Source organism: Zalophus californianus, chromosome 15 (assembly GCF_009762305.2).
Source record: "Zalophus californianus isolate mZalCal1 chromosome 15, mZalCal1.pri.v2, whole genome shotgun sequence".
Taxonomy (NCBI): Eukaryota; Metazoa; Chordata; class Mammalia; order Carnivora; family Otariidae; genus Zalophus; species Zalophus californianus.
In genome coordinates, this window is record NC_045609.1 from 56,482,456 (window position 1) to 56,504,254 (window position 21,799).

The window sequence follows — 21,799 nt, forward strand, 5'->3', positions numbered from 1 at the left end:
ACCCTGCTCAGCAGGGAGTCTGCTTCTCCCCCTGATCCTCTTCCCTCTCATGCTCTCTGTCTCTCCTTCTCTCTCTCTCTCAAATAAAATCTTTAAAAAAAAATAAAAAAATAAAATGTAACAGAAAAATATACTTCTAGCTGAAGATTACTGTCCATTATTTATCTGCAATAACAACATTCATGCTATTTAAATTCTAAGATAATTGAAATAAGCAAATATGTAATTATGATTGATTTAAAATGTTTAAGAACAAGAAAAAACAAAGTTAAATACAGATACTTACTCCGTATATAAATCTTCTATCATTGCAACAATAATAACAATAAGAGACACAGCAAATATCTGACATCCAGAACCAATGAGAGAAGAAAATATCAGTGGGTGACTTGATGGTCTAAATACATCTCCATGCACCTGCTTCCATCCATACTCATCTCCTAGGTCTCTATCCTATATACATATATATGTAGAGAGAAAAGAAAATCATTCAGAATGAAATTAAAATACATAAAGTAGGTGAAAAATTACAATTCCAGTTGAAAGTTCCCTCCCTCCAAACTTGTAGCTATCTAAAAGATTTCAAAATATTTAGAAAAGACATTTCAAATTTAAAATAATCACTGCCTCAATAATTTATAATGTTAAAGTATTATGGCATTTACTGAGGCTCAGGAAGGTGGCTCCCAGTTGGGCTCAGAGAGTATCAAAGAACGGAAAAAAGAAAAGGTCTAGGAGCAAAAAAAAAAAAAAATAGTCAAAATGAGAGAAGAGCACACTGGCTCTCTGAACATTCCTATTCTTGCCATTTACATCACACCTGTGGCTCAAATATGAGAGGCCAGGTGGAGAACGAAAGAGAAAAAGAAGATTGAAACCAGTACTAGATGCCTTAAAAATGCAGAAATGTCCTTTATATCCTGGAATCTAAGAAAATATATGAGGAAAATATCAAACAGTTATATATTATCTGTTTGTTAATTATTATTTAACTGTCTATAGCACTTTTTAAAAAAGTATTCAATTTTTCCTTTTCAACCTGAATAAGCAAGTATCTAAAATAGTACTGGGCGCCTGGGTGGCTCAGTTGGTTAAGCGACTGCCTTCGGCTCAGGTCATGATCCTGGAGTCCCAGGATCAAGTCCCACATCGGGTTCCCTGCACAGCAGGGAGTCGGCTTCTCCCTCTGACCCTCTTCCCTCTCGTGCTCTCTATCTCTCATTCTCTCTCTCTCAAATAAATAAATAAAATCTTTAAAAAAAATGAATAAAATAAAATAGTACTTCGTAAGAAATATCAGTCCCTTAAGCTAATCTGGCTTTTTAAGGGCTTGGGGTGATCCTGGTCAGATATGTTTGAGAAGCACCAAATATTTTATCTACCTTGTGATACTTCACAATGCACATTTGCATATTACAATTTTAATCTGTTTAACTCCTTTCCAAACTTAATGACAGAGCCTATCTACACAGAACAGCCATTAACATTCTACAGAACACACACACTGTGCATAATACAGTGAAAGAATTTAGAAAACAAACCTCCCTCCCCTCTAAACCTACTAAACTAAATGTAAATTAATCCTTTCACCCACTCCCTGAATTTTATGCAGTATTTAACAGCATTAGAAAGATGTCAGTACAAGTCTACAACTTCCTTGCTACAATTCTGAAATCAAAAGCTCTGAAAACTGAAAGTTTGTTTCGGAAGTCTGATACATTCTTATTTGGTGGCAAGACTTGAGAGTGAAGAGGTTATCTGTACTGTTTATTTATCTCGCTTAAGGTGAACATTCATATGTTTTGCTGAAAAAAAAATAAATATATTTTATTATGGGGCAGGTAATCAGAGCATGTAAAAATATTAATATATTTGATTAGAGACCCCTTTGGGAGTTTTACACCTTTCTTAAACCTGAAAATTCTGAATTCTAAAACTCATGTAACCTACATTCCAACATTCAAAATAACACTGAGTTAAATCATTTTTATAAACACAACGTAGAATGTTTGCTTACCATATCATCCATTTCTTCTTCTTTACTGTACCGGGCATAATCTTTTCTTAGAGTTCTCATTAAAATCATTGAAACTAAGCCCACCAAGAAGATAACCATCATGAAAGAGTTGAAAATTGAAAACCAATGGATCTAAAATAACAGAAAATAAAATATCACCAACATGAGGTATCAGTCACAAAATTCATAGGTTTCGTGATTACAGTAGCATGGTAATGCAAAAAAAAAAAAATTTTTTTTAAACTTTTACATAAAAATCCAAACTTAAGACACAATGGGGTGAGTATTCACTATGCAAGGAGACTGGCTTTCTTTACAGTAAACTTCAGATGCATTAAAAACATGATCTCGTATACACAGCTTTTCACAATCAATTTTATTGTACAAATAAAGTACAATTGGACCACACGGCATATGGTATTTAGCACCACATAGAAAGAACACGGGATCTGGAGTCAAACAGGCCCGGGTTTTAACCCAGACTCTGCCAATTTCTAGCTATGTGACCCCAGCTTTCCTATATCAAAAAGGAAGACAATACTACTATCCCGGTTTGTATGGCTTCCCTTCCCTCTAAGTGAGCAACAACCTGGAAACCTTGTTAAAATTCCAAAGACCGAACCATCATAGTTGACTGCCACAGATCTGGGCCACCCTCCAAAAGGATGCTTCACTTGCTGCAGTTCATCTTCTCCACCCTGTCACCATCCTCATTCGCTCCCTTCTAAATGAGCTCCCCACGGTACAGAGAACGAGGTACCCCATCGGGTCCCAAATGTTCCCAAGGCTCTTGACTTTGATTTCACTCACACGTATGTCAGAATTATGTCCAGACTGTCATTCATAATCACAAGGTACAGTGTATCTCTGAGTGCATCTCAGAACTCAGTGCCTCTGACTCCAAATTACTTTATATTTTATTTTTTAAAGATTTTATTTATTTATTTGACCGAGAGAGTGAGAGAGAGAAAGCATAAGAAGGGGGGAGCAGCAGAGGGAGAGGGAGAAGCAGGCTCCCCGCTGAGCAAGGAGCCCGATGTGGGGCTCGATCCCGGGACCCTGGGATCATGACTGGAGCCAAAGGCAGATGCTTAACCGGCCGAGCCACCCAGGTGCCCCTCAAATTCCTTTTTATTTTAATTCCCAAAAGTTCCTAAAGGATAGTTCCAAAATTTCTCTTCTCTCACCAAGGCCCCAATTCCATTTATTTCTCTGCATTTTCCTCCTAGGCTTTCATTCCTTCTGTCAATTTCCTAGAAGTTGTTCCCTTCTTAAATCAATGTTTCTACTAGGCTCTACATCTCTTTCTTTCCTTGAGGTGCTTCCCCCCCTCTCATTCTGCACTGCTAAATTTGCACCTTTCTCCAGCATCAGTAATCACCAAAGGTCCCCATCTACAATGGTATCTGCTCCCTGGGGTGGTTATATGGCTCAAATAAGATAATAAGTGTAAAGTGTATGGCTTAGAGCCTAGGCTCATAGTAAAACACTAAAAAAATTGACAAGTTGTTATTTCTATTAATATCTTTCAAAGGGTTCACATGATCTTTTGTCCCCTTATCTCCCTCTCCTTTCAATGCCAATGCTTTCCAAATGAGGAAACAACACATTCTCTGTCTTCCCACGCTTACTCCTAAAAACGATACAGTCTCACTTTGCCCCACGAAATTTCTCTGAAAGGCCTGCAATGAACTTTTTTTAAACCGATTCAGCAATTATCTGTCCACTGTCCTTGCGCTTCCGCCACAACTCACCTCCGCCGCCACTACACCACCCTCCGTGCCGGCCTGCTGTTTCAACTCCTTCATCTTCGGTGCCTGCTCCTCCCACCCTGCGCGAACTTTTCCAAAAGCGCCAGGCTTGGGGCCCTACTGTGACTTCTTCAGGCCCTCAGGACTCCTATCCTAGCGCGCTCCAGGGATGACGGCATCACCCTCACCTCCAACCGCTACCCTGCCCCAAATCTCTAGCTCTCGTGCTTATTCACGTTTCGCACTTGTGCTAAATATGATCGTTTCCACTTGGAATGTCTTTCTGGAATTTCAGACTTAAGAGTGCCCTAAAGTCAAGTCATAATCTTTTGCCTCACATATAACTCGCTTCTGATTTCTAACTGCTGCTAATGGTACTAACATTTGGCTTTGAAAATTTAGAATTATCTCTGGCTTTTCCCTCTCCTTAATCCTTCCTATATAATAATTATTAAATTTGTTTTCCTTTAATTTCTCTCTTGTATCTATCCCTTCCTCTCCACTCCCGTGCCATCCTCCACACCCTGAGGAATCCCTAATGGCCTCTTACTTAGCCTTCTTTATTTCTGTTCCCTGTTCTTCCTTCCAATCTAGCCTATAAAAAGTTACCCAGCAAATCTTTCTGAAACCTCATGTTCATATATCACTTCTCTACTCTAAAACTTAGTGACATTCTCTACTTTTTCACATATCAAATCTAAACTATTTTCCCTAATATTCTATACCCCTGGTAATATGGCTACCTACCTTATCTAGCCAACCTTTCTTTCCATTGTCTCCTATATTCCAGTTGGGCCTATCCTTCTTCAGTGACTCACAAATACAGCACATTCATTTCCACCTGTATCCTTCTCATAATTTCTTCTCACATGGGATCTACTTCTATCCACCTCTGTAAATTCTATCTACTGTTTAAAGCCCAACTCGAAAAGCCTCTCCTCCATAAAACCTCTCATCTACATATTCCATTATTCATAGATGTACTCCTGCTCTAAACTTCTACAGGTACATACATAGAATATTTAACATGAAGGATGTACTGTTTTGTACAATTAGGCCAGATTTTAACTCGGGCTAATATGCTAAGTACATGCACTAGGATGAATGGCAGCCCTAGCTCTCTGTTACCCACCCTGAGGCTTCAGGAAAGGGACAAACTCTGTGGCCCTCCCTGAAAAACAGGAGATAGCCAATTGCCTCTGCTTCTCTATAAAAATCATTTTTTCCTTCATTTAATAACTTATTGAATACCTACTGAAATTATAAAGGAAATGATAAATGCATTATATTTTGAAATATTTGCAAAAAAGGGTTACATAAGATTTAAGTTTATCATTAAAGTACCATTCAAGATTTATAAAAACAGTCTGTAATTACAGACTTTTCCAAAGATTTGATTTTGTTCTCACCCTGAGAAATTAATGACCCAAAAGAGGATGAGAGAAAAAATTATATATATGTTTCTTATCTTCTCTTGGTCAATTTATCAAATTTTTGAAGAGAAAAGAAGTTTTATATAGTTACTATTCAGTAATAAGAAAGATACACCTCAAATGCAAAACTTTCTAACAAAGCTCCCTGCCATTTTCTAATCTAAGATACAAACTTTAAACCAATACCCATTATAATGTACTACCATTAACCTGACATTTTGTAATACCTTTTATTCCAAAAATTACAAAATGCTGTTATGATTTTGAAATTATTACAGCAAGGGAAATATTTCTTAAAAACAATAAAGAAACCAGATGTCACAAAGGGATTACTAATCCTATGAACTGCTGACTCCAGCACCCCCTAGTGTTGCTGACCCCAAAGCAGCACCCCAGGTTCATCATAAATTTTAGAACGCTGGAGAGAAATAGATACCCGAGTGTGCCACTTACTAAGCACCCGTTATGTCAAACACTGAACTAAGTACTTTATATACACTATCAAATGGAATATCACAACACTGCCCAGCATTACAATCCTTGCTTCACTATGAAGGAGACAGAAGCTGAGGAACTGAGCGACGTGACCACGGTTAAGGTGGGCGGCAGAGACAGAGTATGTGTCCAGCCCAAGTTCCTAAGCCTGTGTTTGTAGTACTAGAAACAATCCCTACTATTAGCCAGGAGACCTTGCCCCTCCTGCCTATTTAAGGAACAGGCTGCAGTAATTCTCCCCCCTCTTGTCTGCACTGTCAGTTTTGCACTCGCTGCTGAACCCTTCTACGTACAAACATGTTTCTTGTATGTCAAAATAAAACCTCCTGACTCCATCCTTCCTACTGACCACCACTTCATTTCTGTGCTCCCTTTAGCCGCCAAACTTGCGGGCTCCACTTCCTCCCCCCTGTGCTCTATATACCAGTTCTACTCAGATTCTGCCCCACCACTAGCCCCAAACCACTCTTGGTCAAGTTTACTGATGACTCCAAATGAATCTGGCAGTCACTTTCACCTTACCTGACCCAACAGCAACAATCCAGAACTAACCTCTCTCTCCTCTGTGAGATACTTTCTTCATTTGGCTTCCAGAACACCACACAAGCTTTTCCCCTCTACCTTACTAGGATCTCCTCAGGGCCTGAACTGGTTTCTCCTACGCTCCCTGATCTTTTCTTACTGCCCCCAGGGCTCAGGCCTTGGTCCTCCTCTATTTCTACATACTCTTCCTTGGTAATTGCATCCAATCCCATGGCTTTAAATACGTTCTATATGCCAATGGCTGCAAAATCTGTATCTCTAGCCCAGACCTCTCTCCTGAACCCCAGACTCATATACTGAACTAGGCGCTACGTATCTCCATTTGGATGTCTTAAGACACTTCAAAACCAACATGTCCCGAACTGTACTGTGAGCTTCCCCTCCACGCCTCCTCCAAATACAGACTCTCTGCCTCAGTGATGGCAGCTCCTTCTAACAGTTGCTCGGGCCAGAAACTCTGTAGAGTTCTTGTCAACCTTGCTTTATCTTGCTATCCATCGGGATATCCTGCCGGCTCTCCCCTGCACAGTACGCCCACAATCTGACACCTTCTCAGCCCTCCCCCCACCCCCCACTGCACCTTGGCCTGAGCCACTAACAGCCTCTCGTCTCCCTGATTCTCCCCTCCCCCACTCAACACGGCCTCTTTTCAACACAATAACCTGAATGATCCTTTTACAACAGAAGTCAGATTTGTCATGACCCTGTGGAAGACACTACCTGGCCCCTCTTTGCATTCACAGTCTCCACAACAGCCAGGGATGATCTGGCTCCTGCTACTCTCTGACTTCATCCACTACTCCTCCCCTCACCCTGCTCCAGCCCCACCAGCCTCCTTGCTAGTCCTCAAGCACAGAGAGCATATTCCCACCGAACAGGCTTTTCCAAGGTGTTGCCCCTGCCTGGAATACTCTTCCCCCGCCCCCATATCCATATTCCTTCAACTCCTTCAAGTTTTTACTCAGAAGTCCACCTCAGAGGCTTACCCTGAGCACCATATTTAAACTACAACTAGCCTCGCCTGCGGCACTCCTGCTCCGCTGCTCTTTCTTGAAGGACGTATCTTCGTTTCTTCGAGCACACTACACCCTTAACTTCTACGTCTATTACGTGTGTCCCCCTACTAGAAGGGTAAGCTCCAAGAGCGTGCAGATCTTTGACTTCCATTCTCTAATGTATTCCACTTACTCAGTACTGTGCTTGACACATAGCAGGTGCTCATTTAATAAAGGAGAAATATGGTACACTGCTCTACTAATGAAAGTGCCAAATGGCAGTCCTTCCGCCTAGTCATCAATACCCAATGGCAGGAGAAGCAAGGCAGGCTCAGGTGTTCCAGCAGGAAATGTCAGTTGAGAGGCCTCATATATTCGAATATTATCTAAATATTATCTATTATTATCTAAATATTATCTATTATCTATTTAAATTATCTGTGCCTATACCTCAGCCATGTTCAAGACTGCATGAACACTACATCTGAAGAGAACACACTGCGGGTAGAGGAAATAGAGGTTGGGGAGGAAATTTTAGCTCCAGGAGTAACATGCTAGGACACAGAGGAAGATTAGAAGTAGTGACAGGTTCTGGTGAAGTCTGGCAGCAATGATACAAACATTAGACCACTAAAACTGAGATTACCAATAAACTCCAGAATTCCAGTATAAAAGATCAAAAGATAGAAGAGGCAAGTCAGAAGAATGGATATATCCCCTAATACCCCGTTGTCCTTTCGTCTCCATCCTTGAAGGAGGGAACCACTAAAATAAAATCTATTTTTTCCTATGAAGAACCAAAGCTACCACCTGGACAAAACCAGCAACAATGCCAGTGGACTTATGATCTGAGCTCCATCTTGTATCTGCTGGTGGGAAGTGGGGGCATCTCTTCCCAGTCTTGATGTTCCTTTTTATGTGGAAAGATTTCCACCAGCAAAAGTTTCTGGTCTCACTCCACTCTCATCCCTTCCTTCCTAGAGGATGCACGCATCTGCTCTGTTTCTCCACACTTTAAGTTTCTCAAGGGCAGGTGCTCATATACAGAAGCTTGAAATAGTCCAGCACTGAATGTGAGAAGTCGGTCTGAGTTTCAATATTAAGAAGGCCACCTGTCCACAGACATAAGTCACATTTTTCAATAGTAGCATCATTAATAATAAAAGTAACATTCTGGCTTTTGGTTTGCTGTATCTTTACTCAAAGATTGGTTTAAAGCACAGGCATGATGAAGGGGGCTTTTGACTTCTCCCCTAAAACCCTCTATCACCCTAGGACTCTAAGCTCACATATGAAATCACCACAAGCCCAAAGTTTGAACTCCACGGCCTTGGCACAGTGCCCTGCATATGACAGATGCTCGTTAATGTTTGTGAAATTGACTGAGCACATAATGAATGTCTTAAAATACACAATTTACCTACCCTGTGTTGAAAAAAGGATGGATCGAGATATTTGTCAAATCGATCTTCAAATTTTACATCTGACTTTTTCCATTTCACCTGAAAAAAATTTTTTCACGTAAAAATAAAGGCCAGTAAACAAATTAATAAGCTGATAACAAAGTCCTGAACAAAATTAGGAAAGATTTACACACTTAGAACAAGAAGCTACAGAAATGGTGGAAAGTTACTGCCAATTTGAGAAGCTGAAACATGTAAAATAAAAAACTAACCAACTGTCCTCTCTCCGTATTAACAAAACTTCCAACATTACATAGAGGGATCATTTCAGTTTTCAAGGACTATTAACTATTGCTGACTTACATACTCTGAACTGATAAATGTGGTAGAACTGAATTAACTAGGCCAGTTAAAATAAGAATCCGTCCATCTTTGACTTTAGATTGCATTAGTTTTATTACAATTATCAAACTTCTGTTTTTTTAATTTTTTTTAAATTTTTATTGTTATGTTAATAACCATATATTACATCATTAGTTTTTGATGTAGTGTTCCATGATTCATTGTTTGTGCATAACACCCAGTGCTCCATGAAGAATGTGCCCTCTTTAATACCCATCACCAGGCTAACCCATCCCCCTCCCCTCCTCCCCTCCAGAACCCTCAGTTTGTTTTTCAGAGTCCATCATCTCTCATGGTTCATCTCCACCTCTGACTTACTCCCCCTTCATTATTCCCCTCCTGCTATCTTCTTCTTTTTCTTTTTTCTTAACATATGTTACATTATTTGTTTCAGAAGTACAGATCTGTGATCCAACAGTCTTGCACAATTCACAGCGCTCCCCATAGCACATACCCTCCCCAATGTCTATCATCCAGCCACCCCATCCCTCCCACCCCCCACCACTCCAGCAACCCTCAGTTTGTTTCCTGAGATTAAGAATTCGTCATATCAATGAGGTCATATGATACATGTCTTTCTCTGATTGACTTATTTCACTCAACATAACACTCTCCAGTTCCATCCACATCGTTGCAAATGGCAAGATCTCATTCCTTTTGATGGCTGCATTATATTCCATTGTGTATATATACCACATCTTCTTTACCCATTCATCTGTCGATGGACATCTTGGCTCTTTCCACAGTTTGGCTATTGTGGACATTGCTGCTATAAACATTGGGGTGCACATACCCCTTCGGATCCCTACATTTGTATCTTTGTGGTAAATACCCAGTAGTGCAATTGCTGGATTGTATGGTAGCTCTATTTTCAACTCTTTGAGGAACCTCCATACTGTTTTCCAGAGGGGTTGCACCAGCTTGCATTCCCACCAACAGTGTAGGAGGGTTCCCCTTTCTCCACATCCCCGCCAACATCTGTCGTTTCCTGACTTGTCAATTTTAGCCATTCTGACTGGTGTGAGGTGGTATCTCATTGAGGTTTTGATTTGGATTTCCCTGATACCGAGCAATGTTGAGCACTTTTTCATATGTCTGTTGGCCATTTGGATGTCTTCTTTGGAAAAATGTCTGTTCATGTCTTCTGCCCATTTCTTGATCGGATTATTTGTTCTTTGGGTGTTGAGTTTGATAAGTTCTTTATAGATTTTGGATACTAGCCCTTTATCTGATATGTCATTTGCAAATCTTTTCTCCCATTCTGTCGGTTGTCTTTTGGTTTTGTGGACTGTTTCTTTTGCTGTGCAAAAGCTTTTTATCTTCATGAAATCCCAACAGTTCATTTTTGCCCTGGCTTCCCTTGCCTTTGGCGATGTTTCTAGGAAGAAGTTGCTGCGGCTGAGGTCGAAGAGGTTGCTACCTGTGTTCTCCTTTAGGATTTGGATGGACTCCTGTCTCACGTTTAGGTCTTTCAACCATTTGGAGTCTCTTTTTGTGTGTGGTGTAAGGAAATGGTCCAGTTTCATTCTTCTGCATGTGGCTGTCCAATTTTCCCAACACCATTTGTTGAAGAGACTGTTTTTTTGCCACTGGACATTCTTTCCTGCTTTGTCAAAGATAAGTTGACCATAGAGTTCAGGGTCCATTTCTGGGCTCTCGATTCTGTTCCATTGATCTATGTGTCTGTTTTTGTGCCAGTACCATACTGTCTTGATGATGACAGCTTTGTAATAGAGCTGGAAGTCCGGAATTGTGATGCCACCAGCTCTGCTTTTCTTTTTCAATATTCCTCTGGCTATTCGGGGTCTCCTCTGGTTCCATACAAATTTTAGGATTATTTGTTCCATTTCTTTGAAAAAAGTGGATGCTATTTTGATGGGGATTGCATTGAATGTGTAGACTGCTCTGGTAGCACTGACATCTTCACAATGTTGGTTCTCCCAATCCATGAGCATGGAACGTTTTTCCACTTCTTTGTGTCTTCTTCAATTTCTTTCATGAGTATTTTATAGTTTTCTGAGTACAGATCCTTTGCCTCTTTGGTTAAATTTATTCCTAGGTATCTTATGGTTTTGGGTGCAATTGTAAATGGGATCGACTCCTTGATTTGTCTCTCTTCTGTCTTGTTGTTGGTGTATAGGAATGCCACTGATTTCTGTGCATTGATTTTATATCCTGCTATTTTACTGAATTCCTGTATGAGTTCTAGCAGTTCTGGGGTGGAGTCTTTTGGGTTTTCCACATACAGTATCATATCATCTGCAAAGAGTGAGAGTTTGACTTCCTCTTTGCCGATTTGGATACCTTTGACTTCTTTTTGTTGTCTGATTGCTGTGGCTAGGACTTCTAATACTATGTTGAATAGCAGTGGTGAGAGCAGACAACCCTGATGTGTTCCTGACCTTAGGGGAAAAGCTCTCAGCTTTTCCCCATTGAGAATGATATTCACTGTAGGTTTTTCATAGATGGCTTTTATGATATTGAGGTACGTAGCCTCTATCCCTATACTCTGAAGAGTTTTGATCAAGAAAGGATGCTGTACTTTGTCAAATGCTTTTTCTGCATCTATTGAGAGGATCATATGATTCTTGTTCTTTCTTTTGTTAATGTATTGTATCACGTTGATTGATTTGCGGATGTTGAACCATCCTTGCAGCCCTGGGATAAATCCCACTTGGTCGTGGTGAATAATCCTTTTACTGTACTGTTGGATCCTATTGGCTAGTATTTTGGTGAGAATTTTTGCATCCATGTTCATCAAGGATATTGGTCTGTAATTCTCCTTTTTGATGGGGTCTTTGTCTGGTTTTGGGATCAAGGTAATGCTGGCCTCATAAAATGAGTTTGGAAGTTTTCCTTCCATTTCTATTTTTTGGAACAGTTTCAGGAGAATAGGTATTAATTCTTCTTTAAATGTATGATAGAATTCCCCTGGGAAGCCATCTGGCTCTGGGCTTTTGTTTCTTGGGAGATTTTTGATGACTGCTTCAATTTCCTTAGTGGCTATAGGTCTGTTCAGGTTTTCTATTTCTTCCTGGCTCAATTTTGGTAGTTGATACATCTCTAGGAATGTACCCATTTCTTCCAGGTTATCTAATTTGCTGGCATAGAGTTGCTCATAATATGTTCTTATAATTGTTTGTATTTCTTCGGTGTTGGTTGTGATCTCTCCTCTTTCATTCATGATTTTGTTGATTTGGGTCATTTCTCTTTTCTTTTTGATCAGTCTGGCCAGGGGTTTATCAATCTTGTTAATTCTTTCAAAGAACCAGCTCCTAGTTTCGTTGATCTGTTCTACTGTTCTTTAGGTTTCTAGTTCATTGATTTCTGCTCCGATCTTTATTATTTCTCTTCTCCTGCTGGGTTTAGGCTTTCTTTGCTGTTCTTTCTCCAGCTCCTTTAGGTGTAGGGTTAGGCTGTGTATTTGAGACCTTTCTTATTTCTTGAGAAAGGCTTGTATTGCTATATACTTTCCTCTCAGGACTGCCTTTGCTGTATCCCAAAGATTTTGAACAGTTGTGTTTTCATTTTCATTGGTTTCCATGAATTTTTTTAATTCTTCTTTAATTGGCTGGTTGACCCATTCATTCTTTAGTAGGATGCTCTTTAGCCTCCATGTATTTGAGTTCTTTCCGACTTTCCTCTTGTGATTGAGTTCTAGTTTCAAAGCATGGTGGTCTGAAAATATGCAGGGAATAATCGCAATCTTTTGGTACTAGTTGAGACCTGATCTGTGACCTAGGATGTGATCAATTCTGGAGAATGTTCCATGGGCACTAGAGAAGAATGTGTATTCCGTTGCTTTGGGATGGAATGTTCTGAATATGTCTGTGAAGTCCATTTGGTCCAGTGTGTCATTTAAAGTCTTTATTTCCTTGTTGATCTTTTGCTTAGATGATCTGTCCATTTCAGTGAGGGGGGTGTTAAAGTCCCCCACTATTATTGTATTGTTGTCAATGTGTTTCTTTGCTTTTGTTATTAATTGCCTTATATAATTGGCTGCTCCCATGTTAGGAGCATAGATATTTACAATTGTTAGATCTTCTTGTTGGATAGACCCTTTAAGTAGGATAGAGTGTCCTTCCTCATCTCTTATTACAGTCTTTGTTTTAAAATCTAATTTGTCTGATATAAGGATTGCCACCCCAGCTTTCTTTTGGTGTCCATTAGCATGGTAAATGGTTTTCCACCCCCTTTCAATCTGGGGGTGTCTTTGGATCTAAAATGAGTCTCTTGCAGACAGCATATGGATGGGTCTTGTTTTTTAATCCAATCTGATAGCCTGTGTCTTTTGATTGGGGCATTTAGCCCGTTTACATTCAGGGTAACTATTGAAAGGTATGAATTTAGTGCCATTGGATTGCCTGTCAGGTGACTGTTACTGTATATTGTCTGTGTTCCTTTCTGGTCTATGCTGCTTTTAGGCTCTCTCTTTGCTTAGAGGACTCCTTTCAATATTTCTTGGAGGGCTGGTTTCGTGTTTGCAAATTCCTTTAGTTTTTGTTTGTCCTGGAAGCTTTGTATCTCTCCTTCTATTTTCAATGACAGCCTAGCTGGATATAGTATTCTTGGCTGCATATTTTTCTCATTTAGTGCTCTGAAGATATCTTGCCAGTCCTTTCTGGCCTGCCAGGTCTCTGTGGATAGGTCTGTTGCCAATCTAATATTTCTACCATCGTAGGTTACATATCTCTTCTCCCGAGCTGCTTTCAGGATTTTCTCTTTGTCTCTGAGACTCGTAAGTTTTACTATTAGATGTCGGGGTGTTGACCTATTATTATTGATTTTGAGAGGGGTTCTCTGTGCCTCCTGGATTTTGATGCCTGTTTCCTTCCTCACATTAGGGAAGTACTCTGCTATTATTTGCTCCAATATACCTTCTGCCCCTCTCTCTCTTTCTTCTTCTTCTGGGATCCCAATTATTCTAATGTTGTTTCGTCCTATCGTACCGCATATCTCTCGAATTCTACCCTCGTGATCCTGTAGTTGTTTCTCTTTTTCTCAGCCTGTTTATTTTCCATCATTTGGTCTTCTATATCGCAGATTCTCTCTTCTGCCTCGTTTATCCTAGCAGTTAGTGCCCCCATTTTTGATTGCACCTCATCAATAGCCTTTTTGATTTTGACTTGGTTAGATTTTAGTTCTTTTATTTCTCCAGAAAGGGTTTCTCTAATAACTTCCACGCTTTTTTCAAGCCCAGCTAGTATCTTTAAAGTCATGATTCTGAACTCTAGGTCCGACATCGTACTAATGTCCGTATTGAGTAGGTCCCTGGCTGACGGTACTACCTCTTGTTCTTTCTGCTGAGGTGATTTTTTTCGTCTTGTCATTTTGTCCAGAGAATAGATGAATGAGAGAACAAAATGCTAACAGGTTAACAACGTCCCCAGCAAATATACTGTATACAAATCAGAAAAGACCTGAAACCAGGGGAAATGAAAGGGAAAGAAAGAAAAAAGAAAGAGAAAAAAAAAAGATAAAAACAAAAACAGAACAATACAAAAAAGGCAGAATATGATCAAATATGATCAGGCTAGTGCATAGATCAGTGCCACACACTAGATTTTGGGCGTATTTTGGTCTGTTAGAAAAAAGTGCCTCCTAAAATTTTAAAGGAAGAAAGACATATATGTACAAAATAAGGGTTGATACAATGAAGGGATGGAAGATGACTGTAAAGATGAAAATTATAAAAGATTTTATAAAAGGACTTGATAAGTTGTTTGAAAAAAGAAAGAAGACGATTTAAAAAAAAAAAAAGGGAGAGAATGTGATCAGGCAGGAGACTAGAACAAAGCCATACACTAGTGATTTAGGGTATATTTTGATCTGTTAGAAGAAACTGTATCTCAAAATTTTAAAGAGAGAACAACTTATATATATGCCAAAAATAAGGGTAACTACTATGAAGGGATAAAATATGATTCTAAAAATGAAAAATAAAAAATGTTTTTTTTCAAAAAGGGATTGATAAGATGTTGGTTGAAAAAGGGAAAAAGAGAAATTAAAAAAAAAACAGTTAAAAAAATTAACTTTGATGAACTAATGAATCATGGTAAAAAAAAGTCATGAATTCTATGTGCAGTACTCCCCTAGCGTTGGAGTTCTCCCGTTCTCCTTGATGGGCAAACTTGGTCTTGGCTTGCTGGCTGTTCGTGCTGATCTTCTGGGGGAGGGGCCTGTTGCCGTGGTTCCCAAAGGTGTTTGCCGGAGGCTGAATTGCCCCGCCCTTGTCGGTCTGGGCCAAGCAAGCTGCTGGGGTTTGCTCTCAGGAGCTTTTGTTTCCTGCAAGCTCTCGGTGCAGCTTTGGAGGGCCAGGGTGAAAATGGTGGCCTCCCAATCTCCACCCAGAGAAGCTGAGAACTCTGGGCCCCGCTCCTCAGTGCGCCCCCAGAGAAAAGCAGTCACTCCCGTCTCCCTGGTCTCCGGCCGCACTCTGTGCTCACCCGGCCTGTGACCGAGCGTTTCTATCTCTGGCACCCGACCCCGTGTGGAGTCTCCAAACCCAGCAGATCCCTGCAGTGTGCTCCCGCGCCGTTCCTCCTGGGGGAGAAAGGGGAGTCTCCCCGGCTCTACCACTTGTTGGGTCCCTGCTGGAGGAGCAGTGGCCCGACTGGGCCGCGGATCACGGTTTATGGCAACCCCAAGCTGAGAGCCTGCGCCTCGGCTCTGTCTCTGCAGCCCGCCTCCCTGCTCCGATCCCTGGGAGCTCTGCCGCACTCAGGCACCCCCAGTCTTTCTGCGACCCCAAGAGTCCTGAGACCACACTGTCCCGGGAGGATTCCACCTCCCGCTTAGCCACTGGAGCAATGTCCCTCCACGGAGCCGACTTCTAAAAGTTCCGATTTTGTGCTCCGCGGCTCTATCACTTGCCAGAAGCGGCCGACGGAGGCCCCCTCCCCCGCCGTCTATCCTCCCGAATATCGCCTCGGATTCACTTCTCTGCACGTCCTACCTTCCAGTAAGTGGTCGCTTCTCTGTTCAGAGAGTTGTTGCTACTCTCCTCTTCGATATCCTGTTGAGTTCGTAGGTGTTCAGAATGGTTTGATCCCTATTCGGCTGAATTCCTGAGACCAGACGAATCTAGGTCTCCTACTCCTCCGCCATCTTGCTCTGCCCCCTTATCAAACTTCTTTGTAAGTTCAGTTACATAAATATCATTTGCACTAGTTACATATGCCTAAGCTTTAAAAAAAATCTTTCAAAAACTGGTTACTAGCAATGGATTCATTCCAGTTATCAGGAAAAAAACTGGCAAAGAGAGAGGCTACCTACATCAGATTTTTCTTCTTTCCACTATTTTTAATCCTAATGGAACAGAATTAACTTGACAGTTGCAAAGAGCTCTGACAAGCTTTTACTCTGCAGGAGTATCTTATTCCAACTGATAAAGCAGAACATGGTAAACTATACCCATCCAGCAATTTTCAGTTAGCAATTTTCAAAACAGCTTCATCTCTATCTGCAACAGTAAAAAGGAAAGAGAAACAAGGTATACTGCAATCTAAAAATGTAACCATGAAAAGACATGGCTGGTTTAGCTCTAACTGCTCAGTTATAATGGTAAACTTTGCTGTAGCCAATGGTAAGTCCTGCAAATGCGTAAACTGTATTTAATACAGATCTGAAGCAAATCTCCCTGCTTTTAAGAGGCTTACTTACATACATTAAGGGGATACAGTTTTAATAATATTCTGTTGCACCCTATTTTCATTTACTAAAGTAGTAAAACACACTTAACTGTTGTTATTAGGTCACAAACACTTCTTCATATATATAATTATTTTAATACTTACTGAATATGACATCTGGATTTTAGTATTGGGAACCAGTTTCACCTTTCCTTCACTAGTTAGATTAACATCAACAATTCGATTTCCATTAAAACCTATTTCGAGTTTTTTGTAGGTCCAAAGATAGTAATCTTCTCCATTTTCATCTGCTTCACCAACAATACCTACAAAAGAAATAACACTTTATACAAGGTAATATCACTTAATGTTTAAAATATGTTAGAAGCTAAAAGCCCATTTAAAAAGTTTTTATAAACAAGCAATGTTACAATTTTTCTTCATGGTTAGAAAAGGATAAAAGTACAGGCTGGACTTCTACTCTTTGTTAACTACTTGGCAAACATAAACCATGGTTATACCATGAACAGCTCAGCATAATCTATCACTAATTTGATCATCAAAGTTCATGTTTTGTCATGAGTAGTATCATCTTCATTGTAATAATTATCACCTTATATGTGTATACTTCCTAATAACTGAAAACTTCAGGGAAGTATGGTCACCATCTGGCACGGTCACCCAGTTAGTAGTAGACAATCTAAAATTAAAACCAAGTTCTCCAGAGTCCCAATCCAGTACTTTCTCTAATAACCTAAGATCTACACATTCCTAAGTAAGCTGCACATATGTGTGTATCAGTGCCAAAACTTAAAATGCCTCCTCTTTATGCTTCAAGTACTGGACCTATCCTTGGTAAATCACCAAAATGAAAGAAGCGTTGAAGATAAATGTTAATGGGGCACTAGTTTAAAATAATCATTTTGGTTTTTTTTAAGATTTTTTAATTTATTCATATGAGAGACAGCGAGAGAGAGAGAGAGCGCGCGCGCACAAGCGGGGGGAGGGGCAGAGGGAGAGGGAGGAGAAGACTTCCGGCTGAGCAGGGAGCACGACACAGGGCTTGATCCCAGGACCCTGGAATCATGACCTGAGCTGAAGGAAGACATTTAACTGACTGAGTGATCTAGGCGCCCCTAAAATGATCATTTTGATCATAGTTTGGGATACTGAAAGAAGACCCAAACAGTGTCAGGACAACAGGTGGTAGCTCAGAATCTACCTCTTGTGCCCTCATAATGTCAGCTATTTATCTATGTTCCCTACTCAAACCTATAGACTTCCCAAGAGCCTTATCCACTAAAACTGACCCCTTAGGGCCTTCCCTCTTTGGTCAATGCATCTCATTACAATTTTTGGGGAAAATAAGATCATTTCTTATTAAGGATTATTTGCTTATTAACCAAAGTTGTTCTCTCAAACTGATACAAATTCAAGGAATATGTTTCATTGTGTTTGGGGTTGCAGAGGGATAATGAAATCCTTCTAATAATTTCATCAAGGTTTATTTACCTATCTACACTGAAAACTCTGGGGGTGGAGACACAATTATACCAAATAAGAAGCTATTCTCTATGGCGCTTTTAAAAGATGCTAAAACACTTACCCCAAAAAAAGTCAAGTAAGAATTTTTTTTCTGACAAGAATTCCCATAGTTCAGACATTCTTGGACACCCAAATGTACTCTCCTAAACATGGCATACCCTAGAATCCCAGGGCTAAAAAAGATTTATTTTAGGACAGGAAAGCACAGTTGCCATGTTGCTAAGGAGACCCACAGAAATGACTGAAAAAACCCTAAGGTTCCAGACAAGAAACCCAAAAGCAATGGAAAAGAACAAGGGAGGAACCTGCTCTTTCACCAAAAAAAGGGGAAACCCTGACTAATGGGTTCTCCTGAACCACAGACTCAGAAATCTTGAGTGAATATTCAGCACATCTTCTTGCTACCCTCGGAGCTGATCACAGAAATGTCTTGAGTTAATGTAATACTAATTATAGTCATTTATGTGAAATGCTTACTATTTATACCTAATTAACATGCAACAGAGCAGCAGTGATGCATACAATTATATCTTGAGATTGACTTTCTTACAAATTTCATCTTAGCACTACATTAAACTCTGGTCTGATATTTTCAGTATTTCAGTTTGCTGCTCATGAATATAGTAGTCTGCTAACAATTTTAAGAATTAGAATATTCATTATATATAAGAACAGATGTCCAAAGGAAAAAAAAAAACAGAGACTAATACGATCAAACATGCTGGCTGATAGCTGGCTGTGCTTTGCATTTAAAATAATTTAATCAGATTCTTAACAAGTTCACCATCTTCATGCAGCCAATCTAGCTATAGGACTCTCCCTACCCCGTCATTCGTACACACCTGGCAGAGCTCTGTGCCTTGCAAGCTGTCACCCATATGAGAAACAAAGGGACAAAGAGCAGCTGTGGTCCCCAAATGCCCTGCCAATTGCAATAAGTAGGCAACTACCCAGGTTTTTTTTTTCACCCCTTTTAGAATATTCACTTTATACTGACTTAATACAAACTAACTCATTTCAACAGTACATAGATATAATTCCTTTACCTAAGTGTTCTCCTACCAAAGCTATATGTAAATATATCCTTTAAAAAAAAAAAAAACAAGCAACTAAAATAATTTAATTAAGTCCAACACAAATAAAGTTTGGATTTTGCGTGGGTTTGTATTAACTATGCCATTAACTCCTCTCCATTAATACAGACAAATAAGAGCTAAAACATTAACAATTTTTTTAAAAGATTTTATTTATTTGACAGAGAGAGACAGAGCGAGAGAGAGAACACAAGCAGGAGGAGTGGGAGAGGGAGAAGCAGGCTTCCCGCAGAGCAGGGAGCCCAATGCAGGGCTCGATCCCAGCACCCTGGGATCATGACTTGAGCAGAAGGCAGACACTTAACCACTGAGCCACGAAGGCACCCAACATTAACAATTTTTAAGGGTGCCTTTCAGTAGGGCATGCGACTCTTGATTTTGGGGTTGTAAGTCTGACCCCAGGTTGGGTGTAGAAATTACTTAAAGATAAAAATCTTAAAAAAAAAATTTAAACATATAGTGTTTTGGAAAATAACATAGGAACTAGTGAAACAAGTAATTCAGGAGTCTGTCTTATCTAAAAACCATACTACCAGTTCCACATGAGAGAAAGCCAAAATAAAACTTCAAAATCCTACTTAGTTCCTTTGATTGTATTTGATAGAATAAGTCAAAATAAGATATGAAAAAAATGGGGGAAGGGAGGATATTTCAGATTGTTCAAAATACCTTTTAATTCCTTGAACCTGAATCAGTTATACTATATAAAAGTTATTATTTTGAGGGAGTTTCATATAAGGCTTGACAACATTAAAACCGCTTCAAGTAACAGGAAACCATAAAATTGGTGTTAAAATCATTCTGTGGAAAATACTGAAAACATATTTCCTGATTCAAAGTACAATCAATCCCCTTAAAACTCATTACGTAAGTCGTGATTATGCAAATATTCCCAAACTTTAAATATAACGTACAATACCTACCCCATATTGGTAAGTCATCTATATACATCTGGTACCAGTAGTGATTTTTGATAGCATACACAAATGCATCTCTCTTTTCTTTATCTAAGTCAATTTCACAGTAAGTGGCTGGCATCACATCATCTGCATAAGATAAAAATTACAAATTAGCACATTGGTTTGTAAATTAGTTACAGGAAAAATAACACAAGAAAAAGCCAACATTTCCTGAAATTAAAATCTGTATTCATAATCATTGGATCTGGGTGATAAGTATATGAGGGTTCAGTATATAATTCTTTCCCTTTTTCTGTATGTTTTAAGATTTTTTTCAAAATAAAAGAATCTAACCATCTTCACTTTCAAAGATTATCTTATTACATGAAAAAATTGTCCTTTATATAAAGAAAATTATATAAGAACATTTATAAAATAATTTTAAATGAATAATTTGCTTTAAAAAGCAAACAAAAAAAGCTTAAAACACATTTTCGTTTACATACACAAAAACTCAAAAATATGATCCTAACTAGAACAACTTCTAGCTGTAAGATCTCTGAAATAAATATTCATTTTAACATTCTTGGAAATGCCAGTCACTAGAGGCCATAGAGTCTATGAGGAATCCCAGTGACTCTTCATAATTAGAAAGATTGAAATAAACCTCTATCTAGCAGGGGTCACTGTTTATAAATTACCCAAAGGTCCCCTAGAGATGAGTCATTTCCACTCTTGACTGCTTTCAAAAATACTGCTACCGCAACATTGTTCAGATGGTCTCTAACCTATAAACCTTTCAAAATGTGCTTATAAGTAAGTACTAGGGATGCAATGTACAACATGGCGACTATAATACTGCTGCATGACATATAGGAAGGTCTTTAAGAGTAAATCCTAAGAGTTCTCATCACAAGGAGAAAATTTTTTTCTTCATTCTTCTTTTCTTTCTACCTGTTTGTGGTAATCATTTCAAAATATGTAAATCAAACCATCATACTATATGCCTTAAGCTCATACAGTGATGTATATCATTATTTCTCAATAAAACTGGAGAAAAATATGCTTATGGTCATTAGTTTCTGAACAAAACAAAACCCAAAAAACCTGCAAACACGCTAGATGGACACTGAAATTATTAAATTGTTTTGTATATTACTTACACAATTAGAATAAAAGATAAATCTTAACAACAAAAAAAGAAAGCACAGTTGTTTAAGTTCTCCTGTACTGTATTATTGGTTATTTAGAACTTGAAATACAATTCCCCACAAGAAACAATGTTAAATTTCTTAAATGTTGATTAAAACTTCTTAAACATAAACTGCAGCTGAACCATGATTAGTGGCCAGCTACAATATTATTTCCATGAGAAATAGCAATCTGAGTTATAACTCCAGACACTAGCAACTTGTCTCAACCCTCAACAAGAGAGAATAGCTTCTCCTTATTATAGCTCAGCCCAGAGTGGGTACCCCAAAACCATACCACCAAAGATGGCAGGAAACGCTGAAGTCCCATAAAGAGGGCTAGGGAAATACTCCTACTCCCAAAGTAGGAGAAGATAACTGCTTTGTTGTCTCCAAAAACA

General features: G+C 39.3%; 1 protein-coding gene across 1 annotated transcript in view; it reads right to left on the minus strand.

The window, feature by feature from the left end:
* TM9SF3 (transmembrane 9 superfamily member 3) overlaps positions 1 to 21,799 on the minus strand; it is a 76,436-nt gene that overhangs the window by 35,855 nt on the left and 18,782 nt on the right. Inside the window, exons 3-7 of the mRNA XM_027595817.2 lie at positions 20,233 to 20,355; positions 16,836 to 16,996; positions 8,659 to 8,736; positions 2,018 to 2,149; positions 287 to 453 (exon numbers count right to left, since the gene is read on the minus strand). Coding sequence (XP_027451618.1) covers positions 287 to 453; positions 2,018 to 2,149; positions 8,659 to 8,736; positions 16,836 to 16,996; positions 20,233 to 20,355 — 661 coding nt within the window. The remainder of the gene's footprint in view (positions 1 to 286; positions 454 to 2,017; positions 2,150 to 8,658; positions 8,737 to 16,835; positions 16,997 to 20,232; positions 20,356 to 21,799) is intronic.